General features: G+C 37.6%; 12 protein-coding genes across 12 annotated transcripts; 6 read left to right on the top strand and 6 right to left on the bottom strand.

Annotated features, from left to right (window-relative positions):
• Nucleotides 1-904: 904 nt before the first annotated feature.
• Nucleotides 905-4955, top strand: nup155 (nucleoporin, WD repeat Nup155; the record flags this gene model as incomplete). Its single annotated transcript, XM_056182266.1, has 3 exons — nucleotides 905-1037; nucleotides 1092-1196; nucleotides 1249-4955. 3 exons carry the CDS (start codon nucleotides 905-907, stop codon nucleotides 4953-4955), a joined length of 3945 nt encoding a protein of 1314 aa, XP_056037770.1.
• A 203-nt stretch (nucleotides 4956-5158) lies between these two features.
• Nucleotides 5159-6902, bottom strand: rmt1 (type I protein arginine N-methyltransferase Rmt1; the record flags this gene model as incomplete). The annotated part of the gene is made up of 8 exons (XM_056182265.1): nucleotides 5159-5165; nucleotides 5215-5354; nucleotides 5415-5749; nucleotides 5788-6082; nucleotides 6120-6185; nucleotides 6236-6350; nucleotides 6468-6480; nucleotides 6851-6902. 8 exons carry the CDS (start codon nucleotides 6900-6902, stop codon nucleotides 5159-5161), a joined length of 1023 nt encoding a protein of 340 aa, XP_056037767.1.
• Nucleotides 6903-7165: 263 nt separating this feature from the next.
• On the top strand, nucleotides 7166-7673 carry rpl31 (60S ribosomal protein L31; the record flags this gene model as incomplete). The annotated part of the gene is made up of 2 exons (XM_056182264.1): nucleotides 7166-7312; nucleotides 7479-7673. The coding sequence occupies 2 exons, from the start codon at nucleotides 7166-7168 to the stop codon at nucleotides 7671-7673; spliced, it is 342 nt and encodes a 113-aa protein (XP_056037768.1).
• Nucleotides 7674-8338: 665 nt separating this feature from the next.
• On the top strand, nucleotides 8339-9491 carry pet3 (Golgi phosphoenolpyruvate transmembrane transporter Pet3; the record flags this gene model as incomplete). Its single annotated transcript, XM_056182263.1, has 2 exons — nucleotides 8339-8484; nucleotides 8546-9491. The coding sequence occupies 2 exons, from the start codon at nucleotides 8339-8341 to the stop codon at nucleotides 9489-9491; spliced, it is 1092 nt and encodes a 363-aa protein (XP_056037765.1).
• Nucleotides 9492-11172: 1681 nt separating this feature from the next.
• On the bottom strand, nucleotides 11173-12207 carry SOMG_03472 (peptidase; the record flags this gene model as incomplete). Its single annotated transcript, XM_056182262.1, has 1 exon — nucleotides 11173-12207. The coding sequence occupies one exon, from the start codon at nucleotides 12205-12207 to the stop codon at nucleotides 11173-11175; it is 1035 nt and encodes a 344-aa protein (XP_056037766.1).
• Nucleotides 12208-12946: 739 nt separating this feature from the next.
• SOMG_03471 (dehydrogenase) lies at nucleotides 12947-14158 on the bottom strand (the record flags this gene model as incomplete). Its single annotated transcript, XM_056182261.1, has 1 exon — nucleotides 12947-14158. The coding sequence occupies one exon, from the start codon at nucleotides 14156-14158 to the stop codon at nucleotides 12947-12949; it is 1212 nt and encodes a 403-aa protein (XP_056037763.1).
• A 763-nt stretch (nucleotides 14159-14921) lies between these two features.
• On the top strand, nucleotides 14922-15428 carry SOMG_03470 (But2 family protein; the record flags this gene model as incomplete). The annotated part of the gene is made up of 1 exon (XM_056182260.1): nucleotides 14922-15428. One exon carries the CDS (start codon nucleotides 14922-14924, stop codon nucleotides 15426-15428), a length of 507 nt encoding a protein of 168 aa, XP_056037764.1.
• A 3232-nt stretch (nucleotides 15429-18660) lies between these two features.
• Nucleotides 18661-19348, top strand: SOMG_03469 (splicing factor, WW domain -binding Rbm42; the record flags this gene model as incomplete). The annotated part of the gene is made up of 2 exons (XM_056182259.1): nucleotides 18661-18968; nucleotides 19069-19348. 2 exons carry the CDS (start codon nucleotides 18661-18663, stop codon nucleotides 19346-19348), a joined length of 588 nt encoding a protein of 195 aa, XP_056037880.1.
• A 15-nt stretch (nucleotides 19349-19363) lies between these two features.
• Nucleotides 19364-19972, bottom strand: sdj1 (glyoxylase III Sdj1; the record flags this gene model as incomplete). The annotated part of the gene is made up of 1 exon (XM_056182258.1): nucleotides 19364-19972. One exon carries the CDS (start codon nucleotides 19970-19972, stop codon nucleotides 19364-19366), a length of 609 nt encoding a protein of 202 aa, XP_056037661.1.
• Nucleotides 19973-20698: 726 nt separating this feature from the next.
• On the top strand, nucleotides 20699-21523 carry ccs1 (superoxide dismutase copper chaperone Ccs1; the record flags this gene model as incomplete). The annotated part of the gene is made up of 3 exons (XM_056182257.1): nucleotides 20699-20711; nucleotides 20767-20889; nucleotides 20943-21523. The coding sequence occupies 3 exons, from the start codon at nucleotides 20699-20701 to the stop codon at nucleotides 21521-21523; spliced, it is 717 nt and encodes a 238-aa protein (XP_056037881.1).
• Nucleotides 21524-22178: 655 nt separating this feature from the next.
• Nucleotides 22179-22783, bottom strand: rer1 (Rer1 family protein; the record flags this gene model as incomplete). The annotated part of the gene is made up of 2 exons (XM_056182256.1): nucleotides 22179-22673; nucleotides 22724-22783. The coding sequence occupies 2 exons, from the start codon at nucleotides 22781-22783 to the stop codon at nucleotides 22179-22181; spliced, it is 555 nt and encodes a 184-aa protein (XP_056037658.1).
• An 834-nt stretch (nucleotides 22784-23617) lies between these two features.
• Nucleotides 23618-24619, bottom strand: gmh3 (alpha-1,2-galactosyltransferase Gmh3; the record flags this gene model as incomplete). The annotated part of the gene is made up of 1 exon (XM_056182255.1): nucleotides 23618-24619. The coding sequence occupies one exon, from the start codon at nucleotides 24617-24619 to the stop codon at nucleotides 23618-23620; it is 1002 nt and encodes a 333-aa protein (XP_056037660.1).
• Between the last annotated feature and the right edge of the window lie 628 nt (nucleotides 24620-25247).

The raw sequence follows: 25247 nt of genomic DNA, 5'->3' as shown, positions 1-25247 counted from the left end.
TAGTAAACCATTGAATTTTAATGGGAACCAATATTGAATAAAGACGAGTATTCTTGAACAAATGGAAAGGACGCAAAGAATCCAGAAGACGAGCACGTAGTGGTCCATCTGCAGTCATATTATTCAATGCGTAACTTTTGTTCATAATCGATTATGTAGTAACAAATTAAAACCAACGCTCACCTCTCTCATCTGTTCATCGACACCCTACTACCTCACTTTGATAATCCCAAGATACACACCAAACAACTTTTTTTTCTGTCAAATGCACTTATACAGTCACTCACAACCCAAACTACACACTTCCCACAACAAAAGACTACTACATAACAACAGATTTTACAAATCCCATATTATTAAAACAGAAAAACCACTAATATATTCATGTTCGATATCAAATAACTATCTAAAGCTCCTAAACAATGTTAGATACTTATTTTTAATTGAAAATTAAAAAAGAAAGATCATAAAGAAGCTCAGCTATATATCTACTATCTTTTCCCGGATTTTTTTCAACAGCATTTTTCTGTTGTCCCTATCGAGTGATCATCCTTGCAAACATAAGATCTTTCTTTAAATAAGAAGCAACTTACCATATAATTAAACTAATTATACAATCAGTACATTTTCGTTCCTTTTTTCTATACCTTTTTGAGGTTGGCAGAAGATAAAATGCAGTGGGTGGTTCGGGGCTTTATATAGTTTCCAAGATGACTAGCTGTAAAGACATGTATCTTGTAATAACTTGCCTATAGAAATTAATTTTTTTTACGGCTATATATGTAAAAACATATACATCAAAATATGCATTTCATTTGACCTCATCCTTGTACACTACCTACTTCCTAACGAAACGCACCAGCAGCCAACTTCTCAAGCTTTTCTTCTTCGGGGCTTGAAAACCATGGATATCGATGGTGCTTCTTTTTCCTCCTCAAAAAATGGACTATACGAGCCGTTAGCAAGAGGATTTGCTGCCATCGAAGCAGCAACAGAACGAGATACTAAATTGCCAGAACTTGGCGACATCATTGGTCGTATGAAAAGCGCTTTTACAGCTTCAATTAAGATTACTAACTTTTCTTTTGTAGATGTGCATTCTCCAGAATATGTTAGCCAGCCGTTGAACGGCTGGAAACCATTTTATTTACGTTCAGTAATTAACATTCCGGATCGCATTTTTGAGCAATATAACCGTAAGTCATCTTGTTATAGCTTGCTTTGGCCTTTTCTGACCTGCTGGTATAGGAACTGAATGCTTTACCCAGATGGGTTTGTTTTCTGAAATACAGCGTGCATGGATTACAGTAGACAATCGTCTTTTCCTTTGGGACTACTTGTCTGGCCAGAACTTTCAGGCATATGAAGATCTCTCACACACTATTGTCAGTGTGAAGCTTGTTCAACCAAAGAAAAATGTGTTTGTGGAGGAAGTGCAGTGTTTGCTGGTAATTGCTACCACCCAAGAAATTATATTACTTGGCGTTTCCATTGATAAATTTACCGGAGAGCTCACATTCTATTCCACTGGAATGCAAATTGCAATTCCTGGATTAAATGTTAACAACATCGTTTCTTCTAAGGATGGCCGGATTTTCTTTTCAGGCAATCGAGACCCTAACCTGTACGAATTTTATTATCAGTCTGATGAGGGTTGGTTTTCTCGTAAGTGCAACAAAGTGAATCTTACCGGATCTGCTATTGACAACTTCGTACCTTCATTTTTCTCTTACGGAGTTCATGGAGACGGTGTCAAACAGATTGCTGTCGACGATTCACGAAATTTGCTGTACGTCTTGCGTGAAAGCTCATCTGTTACCTGTTATGAAATTTCTAGTTCCAATATCCATCGTTGTGTCTCTTATTCCTTCAGTTCCATGATTTCCCAGGCACAAATGCTAAACGCTTCCTCAATCTTGCTTGACCCAAGAAGTACTAAGCTTGTATCAATCGTTCCTGTCCCTGCTTATGAATCTCAACAAATTTATTGTGTTGCTATCACTTCAACTGGTTGTCGATTTTACATGAGGGGCGGACGTAGTGCTACTTCCTATTTCGAAACCTCCGATGGTTCTTTTGCTACAAATCCTCCTAGTACTTTACAAGTTACTCACATTCGTTTTCCCCCTTCTTTTCAGACTAACGACTATCAGCCCAAGCGCCAGTTTTCTGGATCTTCCTTTTTCCCTCAAAGTCAATCTGTCCCGCAACAGCCAGCTCAAGACCTCTCTACTCAAACAAAGCGCGAATTTATGGATTGCTCTTCCTTGAGTACTGTTTTCACTTTTGATTTATTTTTTGCTATAAGTTCTTCTGATGCTAATGCAGGCGATACACTCTGTTGCACTGCTCCTGAAGTGGGCAGAATTGCTAATGCCTGGCAAAGCGGGTCTCAACCTTCATTAGTTGAATCTGCCATGTATCTTCCAATAAAGGGATTTGTACAGGACGTTAAATGCCTTCAGAACTCTGAAGAGCGTAATGAACTTGTTTCCCAATTTAACACACCTCCTCCAAGCTTTGCTGTTCTTACAAACACAGGCGTCTACATAATTGTTCATCGTCGTCCAGTCGATATACTTGCTTCTGCTATTCGAATGGGACCTTCTTCTTCTTCTGGAATTGATGGACAAGTGCAAATGTTTTTTGAGAGTGTCGGACGTGCGGAGGGTTGCGCTACTTGTTTGGGCATTATAAGCGGTCGCCTCGATCAAAACGACTTTACTGCCAGCAGCGCCAACTTTGCAGGCCCTACCACGAAGTTGACACAAGCTGATCTTTTGGAAATCGCTAAAAAGTATTTCATTGAATTTGGTGGTAAAGCTTTTATTGACCAATCTCGCTATAACAACCAGTATGACGCTTCTTCTTATGAGCTTGTACGTCTATCAGGTTGTCATGACGGCCTTGCTTCTTCTATTTCACGTTTGTTACGTACAGTCTGGAAAAAGCCGGTTATGTTAACCGTACCCAATTCGAAAAAACGAGTAGACTATGCACCTTCTTTTAAAGCTGACGAACTACTAAAAATTCAGTCTGGTTTATTATCTCTATCGAGCTTTTTAGAAAGCAACAAGAGTTTTATAGAAGGACTTAATAGCTCTGATTCCTTAGTTGGCTCTTCTAATATGGGAGAAGAAATCGCTGTACAGGCCGAGCATAGAGCTTTATCAGCTTTGATGTTAGTCCTTCAGCAAATGATTGAAGGAATTTCGTTCCTTTTGTTTCTCAATGAAAGCGATGTTTCTGATTTTATTGCAATTACTTCCTCCATATCTCCCGAATCTCAAAATTCTTGTTCAAAATTGACTTTTGGTGAATTCTTCACATCTAAAAATGGTAGAGAGGTGACAAAGGAGCTCGTCAATGCCTTGGTCAACAAGCATCTTCGAGCCGGTGGTAATATCGATTTAGTGAGCCAGTTACTACGAAAGAGATGTGGAAGTTTCTGTAGTGCAGATGATGTACTTGTTTTTAAAGCCGTAGAGTCTTTGAAAAAAGCTAAAGAAACCGTTGATATTGAAGACCGCCAATCATTAGTCGAGCTTTCTTACAATCTTTTCAAAAAATCCGCTCATGTTTTTACACCCGAAGATCTTCGTTTGGCTGTCGAAGAATACAAGTCTTTAAATTCGTATGTATCTGCGGTTAATTTAGCACTTCATGTAGCTAGCGCTCGCGATGACAAAGATCAAGCCCTTTCATATCTTATCGACGGTATGCCACAAAATGATACCCGTGCAGACGTCTTTGCGAACCGTTCCAAATGCTATCAATATGTGTTCCAGATACTTGATGACTTGGAGTCTAAATCATCTGAAGAATCTAATCAAACAAAAATGTCTGTGTATAATGCCTTACAGCAATCAAAGGATGAATTATTCCATTACTGTTTCTACGACTGGTATGCAAGCAAAGGTTTTGCCGACCGATTAATTGAGATTGATTCACCTTATATTCAAAATTACTTGGAAAGGAACAGCACAAAAGACGTACAAATTGCTATTTTGCTTTGGCAATATTACGCTAAAAGAGAAATGTATTATTATGCAGCTATTGTTCTTTTTGACTTGGCCACAAGCAATCTTTCTTTAAATCTTGAACAACGAATCGAATATTTAACTCGTGCTAAAGGTTTTGGTAGCTGCCACATTCCCAATCTTTTGCGCCAAAAAATGAATAAGGTAATGCTTAGTGTATGTGAACAGCTGGAAGTTGCCAGTATTCAAGATGACCTTTTGGTTACTATTCTTAATGATGTAAAAATTCCAGCCTCAAAACAACAGGAGCTTTCGAGCAAACTGAACGTGGAAATTTTATCGCTTACAGAGTTGTTTAATAATTTTGCTGATCCTTTGGGATACGGTGAGATTTGTTTGTCTATTTTCCAAAGTGCTGACTATCACGGTATTGATGAAATAATTGGTTGTTGGGAATTTATTGTTAAAACAACGCATGAGAATGCTGTAACTTCACCTATCGGATCTTCTCCGGTGGATTCGGTTGCTTCTACTTTGAGAAATCTCACACTTCGTTTTTCTCAATCTGAGAATGTCTTTCCGGTGGAGAAGATTGTTGCTCTTGCTGAAAATTACAGTTTTGAACAGCAAAGTGAATCGACTTCAGCTGGTTGGGTTGTCGATGTTTTTCTAAGCGCCGGTATTTCTCATGAATTGATATTTATTATTTTGAATCAGCTCTATGACCGTAGAGAGAAGCCTTGGCAAGGAAAAGACAGATTACTGTATCTTGTAAAAGAAATTTCACACTTAATGAAGTTATGGTACGACGTCAGTCTTAAGGCCGGTGTTGCCCAAGCATTCAAGCCAAATTTTGATGCTCCTTTTGTTCTTGAAGCCATCGAAAAATATAAGGCTGTTCTAACTGACCCTAAATCTATGAGCTGTAAGGAAGAATTACAATCTTTGGAGTTAGCAATCCGCCGCACTTACTAAACGAAATGTTTTCGATCTCTTAGTCTCAGCTAAGATCTCTTACTTCATTTTCAAAATAGTTAGTTTATTTACGATATTTTAGGGTATAACTTAATAGAATTTGTGTTTAGGGTTTACAGAGATATATAAGAGGTATAAATCGTAAGTACGGTACGCATTTAAATAACCCAAAATGTATTAATTATTTTTACCAATAAGCTATTTCAACACCTGAATAATGTCAGTTGAAGAACGACGACAAAAGAAATAAAACACTTACATTCTGTAAGACATATCTTCAGAAACAGCCTCACGTTCTCCATCTTTAGGTTCAAAAGTGTAAGAGATGCCGATATCAAGTTCACGGTGATTTCCCTCGGCGGGCTTGCAGGTGATGTTACCACGAATAACTTCTCCAGTCTAAAAGGTTTTAAGGGTTAATAATTGTTTCAAAGCAGAATACGGGTGGGGTAGGCATACCTTGACAGTTAAATCTTTATGAGTGTAGAAGACAACTTGCTTCCAATGGGTGTAACGGGAGAAAGGACCGGTACTAAAAGACAAAGGTTTGTGGCAAGCAGAAAATTCTACGTCGAACCAAGCTAAAAAGGCGTGAACATAATCATTACGAGTAGCGGCAATTTCAAAGGGGGAGGAAAAAGCAAGATCTTCTTTTTTGACCGTGGTAAGATCGATATTAAGAATCTCACAGGTATTTGTGTTCACAGCAATTCTGTCAACATTATCAACCAAGGGCTCTTTCCATACATCGCGTTTAATGGGAGAAAAGTCAAATCCATAAACATCATCCCAAACTGCTTGGTTAATAACCAGAACATTCATTGTAACATACATCCAATTTTTTCATCTTTATACTCTGCATCTTCAATAGCGGCAACCAAGAGCTTGGTGCGGTCGGGAAACATAAGTCCGCCGGGAGCAAGGTAACGGTCTCTAGCCAGCAAAACGGTATCGAGCATACTCTCGTAAAGCAAGAAATAGCCCATCCATTCGGAAACAATAATGTCTACCTTCTCAACAGGCAACTGGATATCTTCCATCTTGCCTTTCATGAGGGTGATGCGATCACTAAGCTTGTTGATGTGAACGATTTCTCTAGCTTTATGAATAATTTCACTCATATCAATCTAAATGTTAGTGAATCCCCTGTATAGACAAACTTACGCCGTAAACATGTTTTGCACCGGCTCTAGCACAAAACATAGATAAGATGCCTGTTCCACAGCCCACCTAAAAAAGTGTTAAACCAAAGTATACTCAAATGCTCACAAACACCATACATCAAGGACAACTTTGTCGCGAAACAAATGAGGATTTTGCATAATAGCATCACGGTACGAGAGAGTACGAACATCGTCCTTGAGCATCTCTTCGTGAATTCCCCAATGAGAATAGCTACTTGTTTAGTATATTAAACTTGTCGAACAAAAGTGAAAAAGATAGGCTGAAGAGCTTTCATCTCATCAAAAGGACAAAAAGTCGACTGTTCAGTTCGCCTTAGGTGTAGCTTACCTATCAAAGTAATCTAAAAAAATGTTAGTAAATAAAAATAAAAGACTTATTGAAAAGAGTTGCACAATGTTTTTCTTGCGAGGTCACTATAAAATTTGTAAGAATAGAAGAAACATCCGCGCACCACTATAAAGATAAACAAGACCTACAGAAATGTTTATTTTCTCTTTAAAGATGCACAAGAGGTTCCTCCTCATCTATAATGACCGCAATGATGATGGAACTGAAGACAGCAAAGAAGCACTGACTTTCCCAATTTTCAAGAAGGTTTGCAAATTTTTTTCCAATTCTTTTGTAACATACAATCCTAATTGTTAGTTAGCTTCCATCTTTAAGTACACAAAACGCGTCCAAAGGATACAATCCATGCTAAACAATCCTACTTACTTTGGCAGTTAATCCATTCTCCTGTTCTTGAGCGTTTGCTTGGCTCATTATGAATCAATATAAATGATAGAACTACGAATATAAAACGAAAATTCGTTTTTTATCGTCAAAAGGTTCCTGGTAAACCGCCAACAAAAGGGACCCTGCTTGGCGTTGTTACCTTGGATGTGTTACTCCAAGGAAGTGAATCGAGGTTCCCTATTCAGACGAAAACCAGTCCTTACCCTACCCTACGCAAAAAGACCGTCACACAGTATGGAAACAAACGTTTGGGAGCTGGGCAAAGAAACTTGTGCACAAAACCTCTCACAATGGCCAACACTAAGAAGAGCGCTATCAACCAAGTTGTCACTCGTGACTACACGATTCATATGCACAAGAGACTCTATGGTGTCTCTTTCAAGAAGCGTGCTCCTCGTGCCATCAAGGAGATTGTTGCATTTGCCCAAAAGCATATGGTATGTCGGAAGCTGTAGAGAGCAAAGGCTTTTGAAAAGAATTGAATGAAGAAAAACCAAACAATTATATGTAGTTCTGGTTCTTGTTTTACTTATAAGCCTTTTTCTTTTCTTCAGTTGAATCTTATCCTTTTGAAAATTTTTGGTTCACTAACGAATGAATTAGCAAACTAAGGATGTTCGTGTTGACCCCTCTTTGAACAAGGAGGTTTGGAAGCAAGGCATTAAGGGTGTTGCTCACCGTCTCCGTCTCCGTCTCTCTCGTAAGCGTAGTGACGAGGACGACAAGGCTCTTTACACCCTTGTTCAGGCCGTTGACGTTGCCAACCCCAAGATGGAGACCAACACTGTTGAGGAATAAAATATGTGCGTCAAATAGCGCGGTTTTTGATTATCTTTCATTTCCATCGGGTTGAATTAATAGCGGTTTTCATTAGCTGAATTTTTCTGTAAGAGTAATAGCAGTAATAGTTGTCTCAAAAAAACAAGTAGGAACAAATATTTATTAAAAAAAGTTGCAAGAGATTACTTAGTAAGAAGTCTCTCCCATTGTTATGTATATGATGATGATTCAGTTGTATCAAGAGTTCGTATAGGTTCGACATGAATGTTGGGAGTTATCGTTTAAACGACGGAAAGCCTGTTATGCCATGTAGCCTTTATTTATAACACTTCTAGTAATTGAAAGAAGTCTCGTATAAGCATCAGGAGGTCAGGAAATAGCGATTTCCAGCCTTGTAAGGGCGTGCTTTATACAATGTGCAGCTATTGTTTTTGTTGGATATATTGAATTAAGTCGGCTTTTCTTTTAAAAATAAGTTGTTTTGTAAACGAAAACCGAGTTTTCCTATGGCTTTCTCAGGAAGCTAGAGTCACTTATACAAGGCGACTCCCATCTTCATCGAAACCTCGACGTTCTTGTTTTTAGAAGTGTCCGCTCTTTTTATTGTATATATTTAGCTTTGCTTATAAGCTTCATCTATGCAGACAAGAATATTTTCGTATTCTCCTGTAAAATAAGGTACTATGGAAGCAAAACAAGATTTTGAGCAATCGCAGCCCATAGTTGACCAAGAACCTGAGGCAAAAGGGACCACTACTCGAAAGTCATGGTCTCTTCGTCACCCGTGGGCTTCACTTGTAATTACTGTTGGTTTATTGGTAATCTCCTGGTACGTGAATTCTGCTTCCAGAATTTTGGGTAAAGTAGAGTAAGATGGCTAATTGAAACAGGTATTCATCTTCTTTGCTTCTATCTATGATGAACAAATGGGTATTCTCCGAGGATAAACTCGATTTTCAATTTCCATTGTTCCTGAGTAGCATTCATATGCTCATTCAGTTTTCATTTTCCAAATTGACGTTGCTAGCGCTTCCACGATACCAACCGAAAGAACAAACTAAGATTAGCTGGAAAGAATACTTTTGTCGAGCAGGCGTTTGTGCGCTTGTTACAAGTATGGACATCGGTCTCGGCAACATGTCGTTAGAAACAATTACTTTGTCCTTCTATACTATGTGCCGTTCTTCCATTCTAGTTTTTGTATTTATTTTTTCGGTTCTTTTTCGCATTGAGCAGTTTGACCGGATCCTTTTATTTATCACGTTTATCATCACTGGCGGTGTTATCCTCATGGTAGCAACTGAAACAGAGTTTGTTTTTTCAGGCTTTCTTTTTGTGATGGCTTCGTCAATTATGTCTGGCCTTCGATGGGCGTTGACGCAGAAGCTTTTACTTGATCATCCGATGACCTCCAATCCTTTTACGTCTCTTAGTGCTCTCACCCCACTCAACTTTTGTGTTTTATTTATAGCAGGCTTAATTTTAGAGGGACCAAAAGAGTTTGTAACTTCTGGCGTCTGGAAACAGCAGGGTCCCTTTATGTCTATCGTTTTGATTGTTCCCGGCACACTTGCATTTATGATGATTGCTTCAGAATTTGGACTCATCAAGAAAACTAGTGTTGTTACTCTTAGTGTCTGTGGCATACTAAAGGAAATTATTACCATTGTTGTATCCACACTTTTTTATCATGATATTATGCTGCCCATTAATGTCATTGGATTAATTATTACACTGATTGGTATTGCAGTCTATAATTACTACCGAATCGCTTTTACAAAGAGTCCTGTTCCCGAGCAGGAAAGCGAATACATAGCTCTCCACGAGCGTGTATAATTTGTAGATAGCTATGAGTTTATTTATGTTGTACGTTTTTGAGGTTTTTTTATTATTCTTTTATGCTTTTGTGCTTTTAATTCTTCGCCGCCCTTAGTCGTTCCTAACTTCTAGGTTGTCTTTTTGCGTGGACGCTAATTATTTTTCATTAATTCAATAAACGTTCTATTCAGTCTTCTTTCGATGTAATCTAGTATAGGAATTTCACCAAACAAAGATTTTTTTATTTTTCTGAGATGTAATAAATAGTTTTGCCGTAAAAAACTTGCATCACGAGTTGTAGTTTTATCTCAATGAAACCCTGTTCGACTGAAACTTGGACAAGGATGGCTTTAAGTAACTATATTTTTTTCAATATATTTGGTTATTAGTTCTTTTTATTTGATTTACCGTTATATTGTCTTACACCATATAAATGGAATTCGAGGATGGAAAAGGATATTGAAGCTTTTACAATACCAAAAACTTGTTCTAAAATAAAGAAATCCTTTTACTTTTCTATTCTTGGTTTTATTTTATTTTATTTTTTCAAATGTAAACAAACAAATCCTGCATGAGTTACTTCTCAAGGTAGCAGTATCATAGCAAGGAGGACCTGTTTCGTAACAATATGATATTTTTTTGCTGTTTTGCGCTGTTTGGACAATTTCAAAGGTGAAACAAGGTTGGATGGTTTATTTATGTAAAGAAGAATAAAAAATTAGCTTGCTATAGTGAATTTTCTTGTTCCACTAAGAACAAGAAAGATCGATGAAATCATTCTATAAGATAGTATAACTAGTGCCATAACTGGTATAAGATATTACTAATGTCTTGGTATTATTATCGTATTATATTACCAAGCTCATTTATTACAAATTGTAAACAGTTGAGTTTTCGTCAAAAGACATCTAAACTAGAAACAAGTGTATATTGATCTTAGCCAACCTTAAGATTCCAAATATTCAGATTGCAAGATTTGGCTGGTCCAGCTGAGTAAATTTTTATACAACATGATAGTGAATCAGATCCCTCGAAACCATTACAATTCTTTGTTAGAAGTACAAAAAGCATCGAATTTAAGATGCAATATTCTACTGAATACATACTTGAAAAAAGCAATTTCTCGTCTATGACAAATATGAGCAAATCAGATATCTTATATAATATAGATCTTTCATATATAGTAATCATCTATCAAAAATAGGTAGAAGGGATTCATCACATTGTAAAAATGCAAGTTTCCCAGCCTGCAATCGGAATCTAGGAAGATTAGCCGCTCTAGCATACGTACTTACTAGACTATACTAGGCGATCCCTCATTCATTGAAATCTAAGTCAAAGTAGACTACGTTTTTGGTGGAGTACAAAATCCGTCTTGTAAAAGCACATATGACTATAAACATTGGAAACGTACGCTCATGTCTCTATTTGTATAGATATGTATAACTTCTCTTACGCTTACAGCCTACAGCAAGAAATACTTCTCGAAATGAACTACTGAGCATAAGATGGTCAATCTATCATATATTATCAGCCCACCGAACTTTCAGTAACATTCATTGTCCTTCTTCAGCATTTAAACATTAATTAACATTGATAATAAAAGCCATATGTTATCATAATAATAAAAATCGGAAAATCTGCCCTCATACATCGTAAGCTCATATAGTCATATAACTAAAAAGGCAATCGTAAACATTTAATCCATCTTTATGATAATCTTTCCCTTAGCGCGATGAGAAGTCAAACGTTCGAAGGCATCAAGGGCATGATCGAAACTGTAAACGCTATCAGTAACAGTTTTAATTCCATTTTCGACAACAAATTCTGTAAACTCCTTAATAGTTTTTGGTTCTGACTTAAGGCGCAAATCATAGTAAGAATGGGAGCTGCCACCCAGAATTTTAGGTCTAAATTTGCGAGATAAAGCGCTAGCTATAAAACTGAAACTAAAGTCAGAAGCAACACCGAAGAAAGTACCCTCCGGCTTCAAAAATTTAGAGGATGTGTTGTACAGACCATTGTCATTAATCAAGTCAAAAACATAATCGTAAGGACCGATCTCGGCCAACCTAGCAACAACGTTTTCGGATTTGTAATCAATGGTATGAGCTGCTCCTAAAGATTTGCACAACTGCAGATTTGTTGTTGAGCTGATGCTGGTTACCTCCGCGCCGAGAGCCTTTGCAATCTGAATAGCAAACGTTCCGACACCACCACTACCTCCGAGAACGACTACCTTTTGGCCAGGCTTAATTTTCATATGCTCCACCAAGCCCTCCCAAGCAGTGAGACCAGCGACGCCAAAGCCAGCTGCATCATTGAAGCTAATGGATTCAGGAAGAGGATATATGCATTTGGTATCAGTAAGAACACGAGTTGTCAGTGTTCCTCCTTGGAGCCTATAACGATGTATGGCCTGTTTTCCCCAAACATGATCACCTACTTTCAAACCCCTAACGTCAGGGCCCGTAGCCACGATCTTTCCAGCAAAGTCAAGACCGGGAACGAAAGGAAACTTAAGTCCCTTACCTATGAATTTATAAGTTTGCATGAGCTTGTAATCTACGGGATTGATGCTCATAGCTACAACATCTACCAGAATGTCGTCAGGCTTAAAATCTTCGCTGGTTTCGCTTGGGAACTCTTTATCAAGCTTAAGGACATCTCGAAATTGCCCATTAGTGTTATAAACCCAAGCGGCTTTAGTGGCTGTCTTGTCAATTGACTCCATGTTTCCAATTGTCAAGAAATTTAATTATTGCTAAACAAAAACGTTTACACTTGCTTTTGCTTTAGATATATCACTAGGTAAATTATGGAAAAGAGAGGAGTTATAAAGAAAAAATACAAAGGTATTGGTTTTGGGAATAAATGATTTTTGCTGTCATAACTGGTATACGATATTACTAATATCTTGATACAATAATCGTAATGTATTATCAAGTACGTTATTACAAAAAGTAAAAATCCATTTTTGCGATTGAAATTTATTGAAATCTAGAAAGATATATAAATATACCTCTGCTGAGAGCTCAAAACTTCAGATTGGAAGATTCGACTGATCTAGCTAAATAAATTGTTCTTACAACTTGCTTAGTGAATCAGATCCCTGGAAGCTGTTACTATTCTTCTATAGTACAAAAGTATCCAATCTAAAAGTGAAACATACAATTTTATGAATTGTTATTACATACATCTTTTCCACTGAATACTTATTCTCACAACAAGTGAGATCTCGCCTGTGACACATATCCATTCTGAATAGCATTAGGAAGCAAAGGATGATACAATGTAAGTGGAGGTTTGGTCCATATTCTAAGCTTGGTAATAACGATTTAGCTTTATATTGATTTGATTTCAATTCATTTTTGCTTTACTTATGCTACGCTGAAACCGTCTGATGAACGTTTTATATGTTGAAATCATGGACATCATGAAAATATTTATCGTAAAACTAAACTTTCTATTCATTAAGAAGGAATGACTTTTCCACGTTTTAAAGTATCGAATGTCTCTTGAAATCCTTGAAATGTATCATAGTATCCATGATAGCCGAATTGACGAGCCTTTATCATGGACGCAGACACATAGTAGGTTCTGCCTAACGTAAAATCGCAAAAGGCCCATGTACCAGTGTCTATAAGATTAGGATCCAAGTGTTCGCGTTCAGCGATCTGTTTCCATGCCTTCTTCACTTTATCTTGCTGGATCCACTTGGGAAAAGAAATGTGGTTGATAAATTCAGTATTTGGGATATCCTTGATGCCCATTTCCTCTTGGTATAACCTAATAGGTGGAGGTGTGGACAAGGTAATTTTGTTGCTCAAAGAAGACCAGTTATCAAATTGATTTTTTGGAACTTTTAAGCCAAAGTAGTCAGCAATCTTTGGCCAAGTTCTTGACCAGCTGTGAGAGTCACCGTTTACAATATTGAATCGTTCATTGCTAGTTTCTGGTTTTTGAGCGGCCCATACTTCAAAGTCGGCGATCAAACCTGAGTAGGAAATATCATTAAGCCCTTTATAGATCTTTTCATTTCCCGGGAAATAGAATGGTTCGTCCAATTCTTTACAGATGACAGCATACAGTGCAATTGTGAATGCTTGATTCATGTAACCTCCTTGAGAAACACCACAGATGTCACTGGGCATAGCAATCACATAGTCCCAAGGCTTATTAGCACTCAATTCTTTAAGGATGTCTTCTTGAATGTAGTAGAAATTGGGCAAACCTGAAAAGCTTTCAGGCACACGGCGATCTGACTCTTCCATGGGAAGTCTTACTTCACCGAATTGGGGTCCGTAGTACTTTAAACCAGTCGTTAAAACAACTCTCTTTAGAGTCTTGTTATTGCTTTTTTCAAGACCAATTACAAAGTTTCTCAACATTGCTCCATTGGTCTTGCACGCTTCACCTTCCTCTGATTCCTCTTTGTAGGCAGTGTGAAAGGCATATGTAATGTTTGTAACTCCCTCTTTTTGGAAAGTCGCTGCAATCTGTTCAGGATTTGAAGTAATTAAATCAATTGAATAGTGTTTAACTTTGCTGGGATACTCTTCTTTCAGACTGCGAGAAACACAGTGAATCTTGGAGCATTTGGGTTCATTTAAAAGTCGGTTGATGATGGCAGCACCATTAATGCCAGTCGCACCTGTAACAATTGCTTCAAAAGTGTTTGTCATTTTTATTTCTCTTAGTTGGTAGTGTCTACTAGCGATATGTTGGACATATATATACTTTTTTGCTGATGACTAAAAGTCAAATGACACAAGGGGTGGTGGGTTCACGTAAACAACAATTGCTTCAGCTGACTAATTGATGACAAAACAAAATACTTGTTTAAAAGAACAAAGTGGTTTCTTCTTTTACTATTTTACTATTTAACTATTTTACTTTTCATCTTCATTGTCTGTCTGTCTTTGGGCAAGTGGAAACCAGATCGATTTTACACTATACAATGGTCGTGTTGTTGAGAACAAAAGAAAGAGACAGAAACCACCAAAGCTTTCCAGATTGTTGCTATGAATGAATGACAGGAGGCATATCATTTCAGCTCCTCAGATGACGAAGTGCATTATCAATCTGTCCCTTCTTCCTTGTTTGGGTTATTTCATTTTCCTAGCCCCGACTGCAATGTCGGACTTGTAGGTTCTATCTACTTTGAACTATCTGCAAAGTCAACGTTGGTTCGTTGCTTATATTTGTTAAAGTTTGTTTCGTTATTTCCGAGATTATTGTGTCTTTAGCAGTCCTATTTTCTCAAACGACCCATGCGTCTTGGTGCAATTGGTATATATATATATATATATATAGAGTCGGGAAATCCTTTGCTTGGAAGTATCGTATACTTGGCTTTTTTGATTCAGTTTGTAGTGTGGTTTGTTGCACCTTTTTGTTTTTGAATTATCACATCAGTGTCTATATCATTTTAACAGTAGTGTTAAAATGAAGTTTTCCCTATCTGCTGCCCTCTTGGTTTCTGTTCTTAGTGCCACCAGTGTCTTTGGTTCTCCAGTGCCCACTACTACTAAGCATGAGTTGTCGTTTAAGAAAAAATTCGGCATCATGAGTCTTCACTCTGGTAATTTCAATGTCCACCTTCATCCTTTCTTTGTTGGCAAGTCAGGACATGTTTATTTGACTCCATATGATCAAGCTGATCAAGTAAATGAGTTTTACCTGAAAGACACTCAATTATTTCACAAAAATGAGACTGCTTTCCTCGAGAAGGATGGAGCTCTAGTCTTTAAGTTTAATTCCTCTGGTAACTCTCCTTTGACCGGTTTTAAAACTAAGCAAATTACCGGCATCGGCTACGAATTCCGATTCAACAAGGCTTTCCCAGTCGCATGCCATGTTCCCAACACCGATGAAGTTTATCAAATCTACTATGGCAAAGGGAATAACACTAACGACTGCGTTGGTGTTGCTACCGAGCTTATTATTCCTTAAATAGTGAGTTACCTTGGTTGCAATTTTTCATCATATTGCATGTCCTTTTTTAATCGCTCGAGCACATATGAATACATATTCAATCAATACATATTGTGTTTATACTAAGTTTGTAAATATAAAAACACACTTGTTGAATGGTAGTCTAAATTTTTTTGTCTATTTTACTCCTTTTCTTAATCGGGATTCCATCTGATCAACAACCGCTTTGTCCATAGGAAGGTATGTTTCTTTTGTGTATTTTCTGAGAGTTTATGGATGGCTTACGTAGAATGAGTCGCTCTACTTCATTCTACCTTTCGTCGGCTATGAGCGTAGACGATACTCTAAAACAACTCAATTCACGTTGGCGAAAAGACACTATTCTAACCGAGCGTAGTCTCTGTGTTTATTTGTTTGTTTTTTAATCTATCTCAAGAAACCACATTCCCTTCGTGTAGGCTCCGTATCCCAGCTCCAGCATCTCTTGTATTTGGATCTGATTTTATGTTTGAGCAAGCAGGTGCATGCAAAAAGAATGGTTCACGACGATCATTGTGCGTGTCCAGTTACATTACAAAATAGGATCTTTTGAAGATTTGACTCTTTACTAGGAAAGGAATGCGGATGCTTCCGGCGGACACGGGCAATTCAAAGTGATCACATCCTCCTGGATATTACAAGTGCTCACTCTTCCTTTTTCTCTATCTCTGTCTCTCTCCATAGAATTCTATCGTCCAGATGGAGCATACAAGGTACATTTATATCATCATTCTCGCTCGGTAAATACTATATTGCGTTTGAATATTTATTTGATTCACAACACAACTGCCAAGGTCAGGATACAACAGGGCAGAGGAGGAAAAGCATAGTTTTGTCTAGTAGTAGTCGACTACTAACACTTACTAACTACACAAGGAAGCAAATATGTAATAACAATTCAGTTAATTGTGCATTTGGCTTTCAATTAGATGCTTTTGTACTCTAGGAAGGAAAGAATAGTAATAGCTTCCAGGGATCTGATTCACTAAGCAAGTTGTAAGAACAATTTATTTAGCTAGATCAGTCAAATCTTCCAATTTGAAAAATCGTACTCCCAACTGGAGATATATATATATCATCTAAAGTAGTAACATTGCCTTTTCTGATAATGCTTCTTTATTAAAAACTTCCGTTGTTTACATTTTGTAATAAAAGACTCTTTTGTCTTATTTTACTACAATTTGATAATTGTTTCAAGACATTAGTAATATCGTATGTGGATTATGACAGGAAGCGTTGCTCTTTCTATATTTTTCAACATAGTACTTGTTTCTTTTAGCTAACAAGTACGGCTTTGTTATTAGTGCTAGGCACTATGGCTGAATCTCATTATCGATGACTGGACAACATCGACGCTGTTGGAAAACCACAGCGAGGTGACTTGTCTATGGGAGATATACAATCTGCTTTACAGACCAGAGAGTATACTAGAGATGTAGGAAACAGTATAAAATAGTAATCGATGACTCTTTCGCAGGAATAATATCTAAACTGGACGATCATAGAATCCATGTCGCAGATATCAATGACCACCTGCGTCAACATTACAACTCGAAATATTGCTCTATACTAAAGAAAGGAGTGCACGCTATGTACAATCCACAAATTCTTCGCATCGAAGTCAATAGCGTCGACGACGACTTTGAAGACGATGGAGTCAAGGTTCTCAGTACGATCTAAAAGAAGCATATCATTTGCCTAAAATTCAAAAAGGCGATGAACAAAAGACTTCCTTAAATATATGCACCTAAACTAGGAAAATTGGGCCGCTTATTTGAAGAGGGCACAATTATGTTACAACTCTGCTGAACATAGCGCTACCAAAGTAAGCCCAGTAAAGGCCGCATTTGGTATATAACTTTTACTGAATTGGAAATGCAAATAGTAGACGATCTTGGAACATCCTTTTTGTTCTCGCAGACAGAACCTGTTCATGAGATCAGAAATCACATAAGAAAAGCAAATGAACGCTATTCAACATACTACAATCTCAAGACAGAGCTACCTCTAATATCCAAGCCCGGTGACCAAGTACTTATTAAAAATGGTAAAGTAAGTTTCTTTCACCAAAACAACAAACTGGGGCCAACGTTTGTCGGACCATTTGAAATATAAAAAGAAAGTTGCAGAACACAACTATACTTTGAATTTTCCTCGCGAAATATGCAGAAGGTATCCTGTATCATTTCATGTGTCTGAACTCGAATCATACAACGCAGACTCACATGCAAACAACTTTCTAGCAAACATAACTATCGACCGTATATTAGACGTCGACAACAACCAAAAGCCTTTGCTTTATTACTGTTTATACCATACGAAACTGTCAAACGTCAAAGCTCAAATCTTCCAACTTGAAGAATTGACTGATCTAGCTGAATGAATTGTCTATGCTTCTATACAACTTGCTTAGTGAATCAGATCCCTGGAAGCTATTACTATCTATTTCAAGTAGTATCAAAGCATCTAACCTTGTTTACAATTTATTTCAAATTGTAATCATATTTTCCACTGATGCTTTTTCTCATAACGAGTGAGATCTCGCCTGTAACATGCATTTAAATATAAGAACCACGTTGTAACTAATAAGAAGCTTATAAAACAAAAATTTAAATAATAATAAAATCCATTAGAAGTCCTCTTGAGTCTCTTTATATTATAAACGCCCACTTTATGGTTTGTTTATAACCACATTTGTTTACTAAAGCAGCCCATCCAATTCGGTAAACGCAATTTTCATTTTAAAGCCCAAAACAAACCTTTTGCAGTCAAAATGAAAGAAAGAGAAAAGAAACGTTTTTATTGTTTTAAATGAAACTTTTATTCATCGATACACCAGCAACAGAGCAAACCGTCTCGTTTGAGGGAATAAACTTGGCTTCTTACGCGATGCTACTAGGGAAAACACTATATGAAATACAGCAATGAAAGGACCATCGCTATTTGCCAACTTCTACCAACAATTGACTACAAAGGATTTGGTTTTGTTTCGCCTAAAGAATTCTTTTTTAACAAGAAACTAGCACTTTGTTCCTTCTTTTCTTTATTTTTATTGTTGATTTTTGATTCCAAGCTTGTACAATCTCAAACGAGTCGTTTCCCTGTGTTTCTTTGACTTGCCATTGTAAACCATACAATTCCTTTTGTAGAAGAATATAGACTACCGTTCTCTTGAATCGTTTACTTTCTTCCTTGTCCTTGCCTTTTGGAAATGTCACGCGTTAAAACAACGGTCGTAAGAAAGTCTGGTGGCCAGGTCTGGGAAGATCCTTCGTTACTCGAATGGGATCCAAATCACTTTCGCCTTTTTGTAGGAAATCTAGGAAACGACGTTACAGACGATATTTTGAGAAATGCATTCGTTGAATACCCTTCACTAGCGAAAACAAAGGTTGTCCGTGATCGTGAAGGAAAAACACGCGGCTTTGGCTTTGTTTCTTTTCAAGACCCAGATCACTTTCTACGAGCTTGGAGAGAGAAGAATGGGAAGTACATTGGGAGTCGTCCCGTCAAACTAAGGTATGAAAGTTGAAAAGACAGATTCAGAATCTCCAAGTTACCTGGAGAGAAAGCTACTTGTACTTTTTCCTGTACCACAATTTACTAACACTACTTGTAGTCGTGCAAACTCTGATGTTACACCAGCGGATGTCAGCGACAAAACTTTAGATTCCAAGGTTCGTAACTCATTGTATTCTAGGACTAAACACCATGGGAATCGGGTCATCAAAAAGAAAAAAGAAAAGCGTTCATCAAAGTCGTCAAATCAGGCGACAGCAGCAGCAGAACTCATGGCTTCTTCTGCAGCTCCCATCACACAGACGAGCTCCTCTACTACCAACCACCATCAAAATACACATCCTTCTTCGAGGATGGAGCCCTATTCCAAACGAAACTAAACTTCATAAATTCATTTATTCCCGGTTAGCTGCATAAACAATTTGCTTCTCGGGCATGCTAAGAGCTTGATACACGGTGTCATAGGTTTCCTTAGTAGTTACTTGCTCCAACAACTTCAAAGCCCAAAGAATAGCGGTTCCGGGGCCCATGGAAGTGACCAAGTTGTTTTCAACAACAACTGGTTGTGGGACATAGCGGAAACCGGCTTCTTCCAAATCTTTACGAACGGAAGGATGGCCAGTGATTTCACTAGCTGAAAGACCAGTCGTCTTGGCGGTTAAAGTACCGGCACAAATCATACCGATGACCTTGCCGGCCTTCTTCCAATAGGAGCTGACGACCTTCTTTACAAATTCGTCGCTGGAAAGGGTCTTTGCACCCTTCAAACCACCGGGAATGATGACGACGTCGTAGTGAGAAGCAAAATCTTCGACGCTCTTAAACTCCTTCAAAGAGCGCTTTGCGTAAAGCTGGATGCCACGGGACATTGTGACGAGCTTCTCTGGGTTTTCACCTACATAGACGCTGTCGATAGGAATTTGAGCTCTGGTGAAAACACCCCAGGGAGCTGAAAACTCAATTTCGTCGTTTCCATCAGCTACAAAAAGACAAACGTTCACCATTTTTGATATGCTTTGTTTCTTACTGTGATTTCCGTTGTTTGTTATTGGTAAGTTCTAGGCACCGATTCCTCTTGTACGTATATATATATGTTTAGTTCTGTTCTCATGTTCAAATCATATGTATAACGTCAAGATGCTGTACTCTGCATATTGGAAAAGCTTCGACTATTTTCGATACATATCGTTATAACGAATTATTACTGTACATAGAAATCGTAACTTTATAGGTAACAATTTTTATGATTTTGTTTGTTTTTATGATTTGTTTGCAAGCTATTTCTAAAGCTCATGATGGCGAAAGAAAACTAGAAGAACAACTCCTAAAAGAAGAAAAAAGGAATTGTGTTGTAATTCTTTTTTTCGTCAGTGGATTCCATAACACCAATCGATTTATCGTAGAAATATTCTGTTTTGTGGATGTGCCGAGAATCTGCCAAACTTTTTAATATAGGTACTTTGTTGAAATGTATTGTTCCACAAACAGATTTAACCTTGAGAAACACGCTCATCGCTCTCTTTTCAAAAACGCTGATTCCCATGAATATCGATTCCTCGTTTGTATGATGCTTAATAAGATTTCCTTAAGTAGTGTGATGATTCATACGACTCATGCAAAGTTGATCACTTCACCATTGCCATACTCAAAGAAGCAACCTCTGTAGGCTGATTTTCTTTTCCATTAAGCCTGTCAACGAGTTTCAGGAAATTTGTCGTCAAAGAGTCATCATGGTGCAAGTAGGTGCATAGGTGCTGTAAAACGTGTATCATCCTCTAACTTGGTGAATTCTAGGTAGAATTTTTGGTAAAAGATTGCACTGTCGAAGCAAGAAATGCGGTTCAAGAAGAATGCAAGAATTTGCAAATTGACGATTATGAATGGGACGACACGATCGGTCAATTAATTGTGAAAAGTTCACGTAAGACTGGATTCCTGAGATTTATATTTGGCTCTAACCTTGTTGTTTTATAGTTCCACCTTCTGAAATTCTTCATCATCTAGAAACAGCTACTTCCAAGCCAATCCTGATTCGCGGTGCTAGTTCCCAAGAAGAGTCGGGAGTCTGTATTCTCTATGACAATACAGAAGACCTATCTTCAGTTCCAAAAGTCCATGGTTTATGCAGATTTATTCCTACAGAGAACCGAGTTTACTTGGACTTGGTTGCAACCCAAGTAGAACCCAATACCGAATACGTCGCTGAAGTTGCTGTTTCGGGAGACATCTCTCGTGGACTAAAATCTGTTGGCGGAGCCTTTGCTTCCCTTGCATCCATCTCTTCTAATGATGCTGGAAAAATTGCTTTTTCTCAAGAAGTCAATGGTACCCTGCAAGATTGGATTGGTCATGCATTCGTATTAAAAGCCACCAACGATTCTTCCAATGGTGTCTTGGGAATTATATCTCGTAGCGCTGGTGTCGGTCAAAATACAAAAATCATTTGCGCTTGCTCTGGTAAGAGCTTGTGGGAGGAGCATGCTGAATCCAACGTGTCTTCCTCGGAAGCGTCTTGCTGCAAAAAAGAAGTTCCAAAAAAGAAATGCTGCTGTTAAAGCGTCAAACTATTTCGATGCTTTTACTATGAACAAAAGTTATACTTACTACCAACGGATTGCTTAAATAGATGATAATTGGAAAGTAGGAGTTGGAAACTAGCTTTCTCTTCCTGAATGGAAATGTTGCAATGTTTGTCTTTTTATTGGTTGACTGTTAATAAATGATACTCCTGTAATATCTGGAAATTTAGAAATAAAAACGATCAATTTATATAATATGATTATGAAAAAACAAAGAGGTATTCATATAGCGAGTGGATTATGTCTAGTAAATGCGTAAAGTTCTAGAAAGGGGCGTCAATTAAATGGTAGTAGTGAGGGTTTCATGAAAAAAGAATATCATGCACAATCCTAACTCATAATCTCATCTTAACTGGCAAGATATCCATAACCCATAAGCAACTTGTAGTTGCTCCGAAAGCAATATTGCTTCTGCGGATGCCTTTTTTAAATATTTAGCACAGAGCCTTTCCAATTTTTTACCTATTCAACATGGAAATCCAGGGTTTCCAAGAAACATCCCCTAGACTGTATCAACACATGAGTCATTGAGTGTAAGAGAAAAAAAAACAAAAAAGATTCAGATCATACTGATGTTGACCTATGCTTTGAATTTTGAAAAAGAACCATAGCGCTTTCAGGAACACCCATCCTAACGGGAACCAAAGCGTCTCTTACCAATATCGAAGGGCACATAGCGGTATTTTAACATGTGCTGGAGTTGTCTGCGGAAGCAAAAGAATGACAAGACAAAAAAGTACACGACAAGAACAGGCCAGAACACAGGAATGTCAAAGACTCGCAACATACTAGCTGTTAAAGCCATAACGGTAGCACGAGTACTAGAATACCAAAATTTAAATTCTGGTAATCGACGAATAAACGGACGGAATTCATCATCATTCGTCGTAGGCAAAACTCCTTCTTCTGTCTCTTCATCTCGCATGGCTTGCTCCAGGCTGGGATCAAACTTGGGTGATAAGAAAAGCAAGAATAAATTCAGCAAATATATACCCAGTGTATAGCAGACGATATACCAACCACGAACTATCAGAATACGGATAACGAACAATGCTAAAAGTCCAGCGAAAGACATCCATCTTTGGTTTGTAAATGGAATCGTGCGATCCACCCAGAACTGGTATTGCTATTCAAAGTTAGTGTTGCTGTTCCAAACACTTCATCCACAAAACTTACCCTCCCTAAAGCGCTTCTCCTTTCTTGTACATTTTCAAATGCATTTTGTATTGACTCCATATCGAAATTTCTATACAAACTCCTTTTCCTGCTGTTTGTTGCAGATAGGTTTGTTTAGGTGAATACCAACTTGTTTGTAGTATAGAGAACACCTGAACGTCTCCTTGAAATTCACTGTAATACACTAAGTTTATTAGCGTAAAACAACATATCTATGGGTAGTAAACAAACAGATATATTGTTAAAAAAATGAATAAAAACGAAAAGCAAAATGGTCACTATCATAAGCTTTTCAAATATACTCAAGACACCACTTACTACAGTAAATGCTGTTTATGGAATAGATTGGTCTTTGTTTTGCAGTCATATAAATATATTTACCCGTTAAAAATAATTCTACAGAATGAAGTCGGTAGCAAAAAAATAAAACAAAAGGAGAAAACGGACAGTGTGAAAGACATATGTCAAGCCGCAATACTATGTATAAGGAATACACATTCGTCAAAGGGGAAGGGGAAAGTGTACATACTTTAGATACAAAAGGCCAGAGCATAAAAAGTAAGATGCAAAGATGTAACGTAAATATTTGTTCTTTTCGTAAGTCAAAATTGTAAAAACTACTCGGCATGCGACCATAATCACCAGCAAAGTATGATTTATTTCAGGAACCAGGGCCACATATGACGCTAAGCGGAAAGAACGAGCCAAGCAAAAATAAACAGCAATAAATCCTTATATAGTAAATATAACGAGCTCATCTTTATAGGAAATTATATGTAAATATCTGAAAAGAAAGTCAGGTACATATGCATAGACAACGAAAGAAATAGAAAGGGAGTGAAAACATATGCATTAGACAACGAAAGAAATAGAAAGGGAGTGAAATTCAGGATTTTATGATACCCGCTCAAGATACTCATTCCAAAGTTGCTCGCAACGATTTTCAACCCAACAACCAGCTAAATGAATCACCAAATGACCAGGCTTCCAACCCATGACTTCCCATCCGACAGGATAAGAATTAATCATCGTCTGAGGGAGAACTCCAATAATAGCAGCAATTTCTGGATGATACCGAACAAAGTAGCCAAGAAGAGCCTGCTCATGGTCCGCTATATTGTTTTCGCGGAACGATCTGTCATGCCAAAGATCCAAGAAGAGGGCCATCATGGGCGATCTGCGTACAAAAAAGCTTCCAGCATTCAAGCCCTCAAAATCTTGGGAAATTAAAAGGCCCAAAGTATTAACCATTTCTAAAGAGTATTCTTTCGGAGTCTTTCGTGTGAGGTCGTCGCTAAATGGAGAACGTAATGGTGTATCTCTAAGCAAAACATCCTGCAATCTCTGTGGAGAAAGGATGTGCTCCTGCAAAGAAAGAGAAGTATTGAGAATCAATGCATCTTGATCAAGCCACCAAATCCATTTTGCTTTTGGGTGCTTAATCATAGTTTGCAAAATTGCGGGCATTTTAGCCCACACAGGAGGAACGCTCATCTGTGACACATTAACGTATTCAAATACATAATTGTGAGCTTGAGCATAATGAATTCGGTTCTCAATGCATTGCTCAAACATATGAGGGATTTTTCCACCTGAGGATTTTCCATCGCTTGCCAGGAGGATCACAATTTCATGAGATTTTGGTTCTTGTGAGTCAGAGGGACGATATTCAGCTTTATGATAAGTTCTGCTCTCTCCAGTCAATTGTTCATCCAGGGGAACAACATAGTCTTCGTAGGAAGTACTAGAAGGCTGGCTGAAGTAATTTTGCAGTTGATTTAATCCATCGGAACTAGTGAATTGATTACTGAAAATAGTAAAATAGAAAACAAATGCCAACAAGACCACAAACACAAGAAAGCAGATTCTGGACAACCGCCATTGGATTTGAGCCATTTTATATTTCGTTCATAGAAGATGTAACCAAAGAAATTAGAATATCAGTTTTTCCTGAAGGGAAAAGTAAAAAAGTGCTTCACGAGAACAAGGAACGGCAGAAATACAATTCTAACAACTAAGGATTACTACAATCCTGAACAAAAGTTATTAAAGAGAAGCCTTGCGAAACGAAAAGCAGGTAAAGGATAGGGTGTATTGGAGGGCTGTTAACTGTTGGTCTCTTCCAAGTAAATGGAATGAAATTCGATTACCGTAAACAACAGCGATAAAGCTTTAACAAATTTACTGTAAGAAGAAAAGAGGAGATAAATGGTAATTCAAGTCAGAAAATCAGAGCTTCGTTTTGAGCTCATGTACAATCGAGTAGAGATGATGAGGAAATGACTTGTCTTACAGTCACAATCCTACGATTGGAAAAAACAATAAAGTACATAAATGCTGCGGAAAAATCTACAGGATTATATGAGTCTGTTTTAAATATATGCTGCTTGTCGTAGAGACTTTGCAGCGTCTGAATTTTGTAAAAATAGATAATGCAAAATTCAAGTATTTCATATATAAATAATTCTTATTAATATAATCTGATTAAACAAAAAACACCTTAGAAACCCGTTCGCCGTTGAGT

The sequence above is a fragment of the Schizosaccharomyces osmophilus genome, chromosome 2 (genome assembly GCF_027921745.1).
Source record: "Schizosaccharomyces osmophilus chromosome 2, complete sequence".
NCBI classification, from domain to species: domain Eukaryota; kingdom Fungi; phylum Ascomycota; class Schizosaccharomycetes; order Schizosaccharomycetales; family Schizosaccharomycetaceae; genus Schizosaccharomyces; species Schizosaccharomyces osmophilus.
This window is presented reverse-complemented; position numbering and strand designations above follow the sequence as displayed.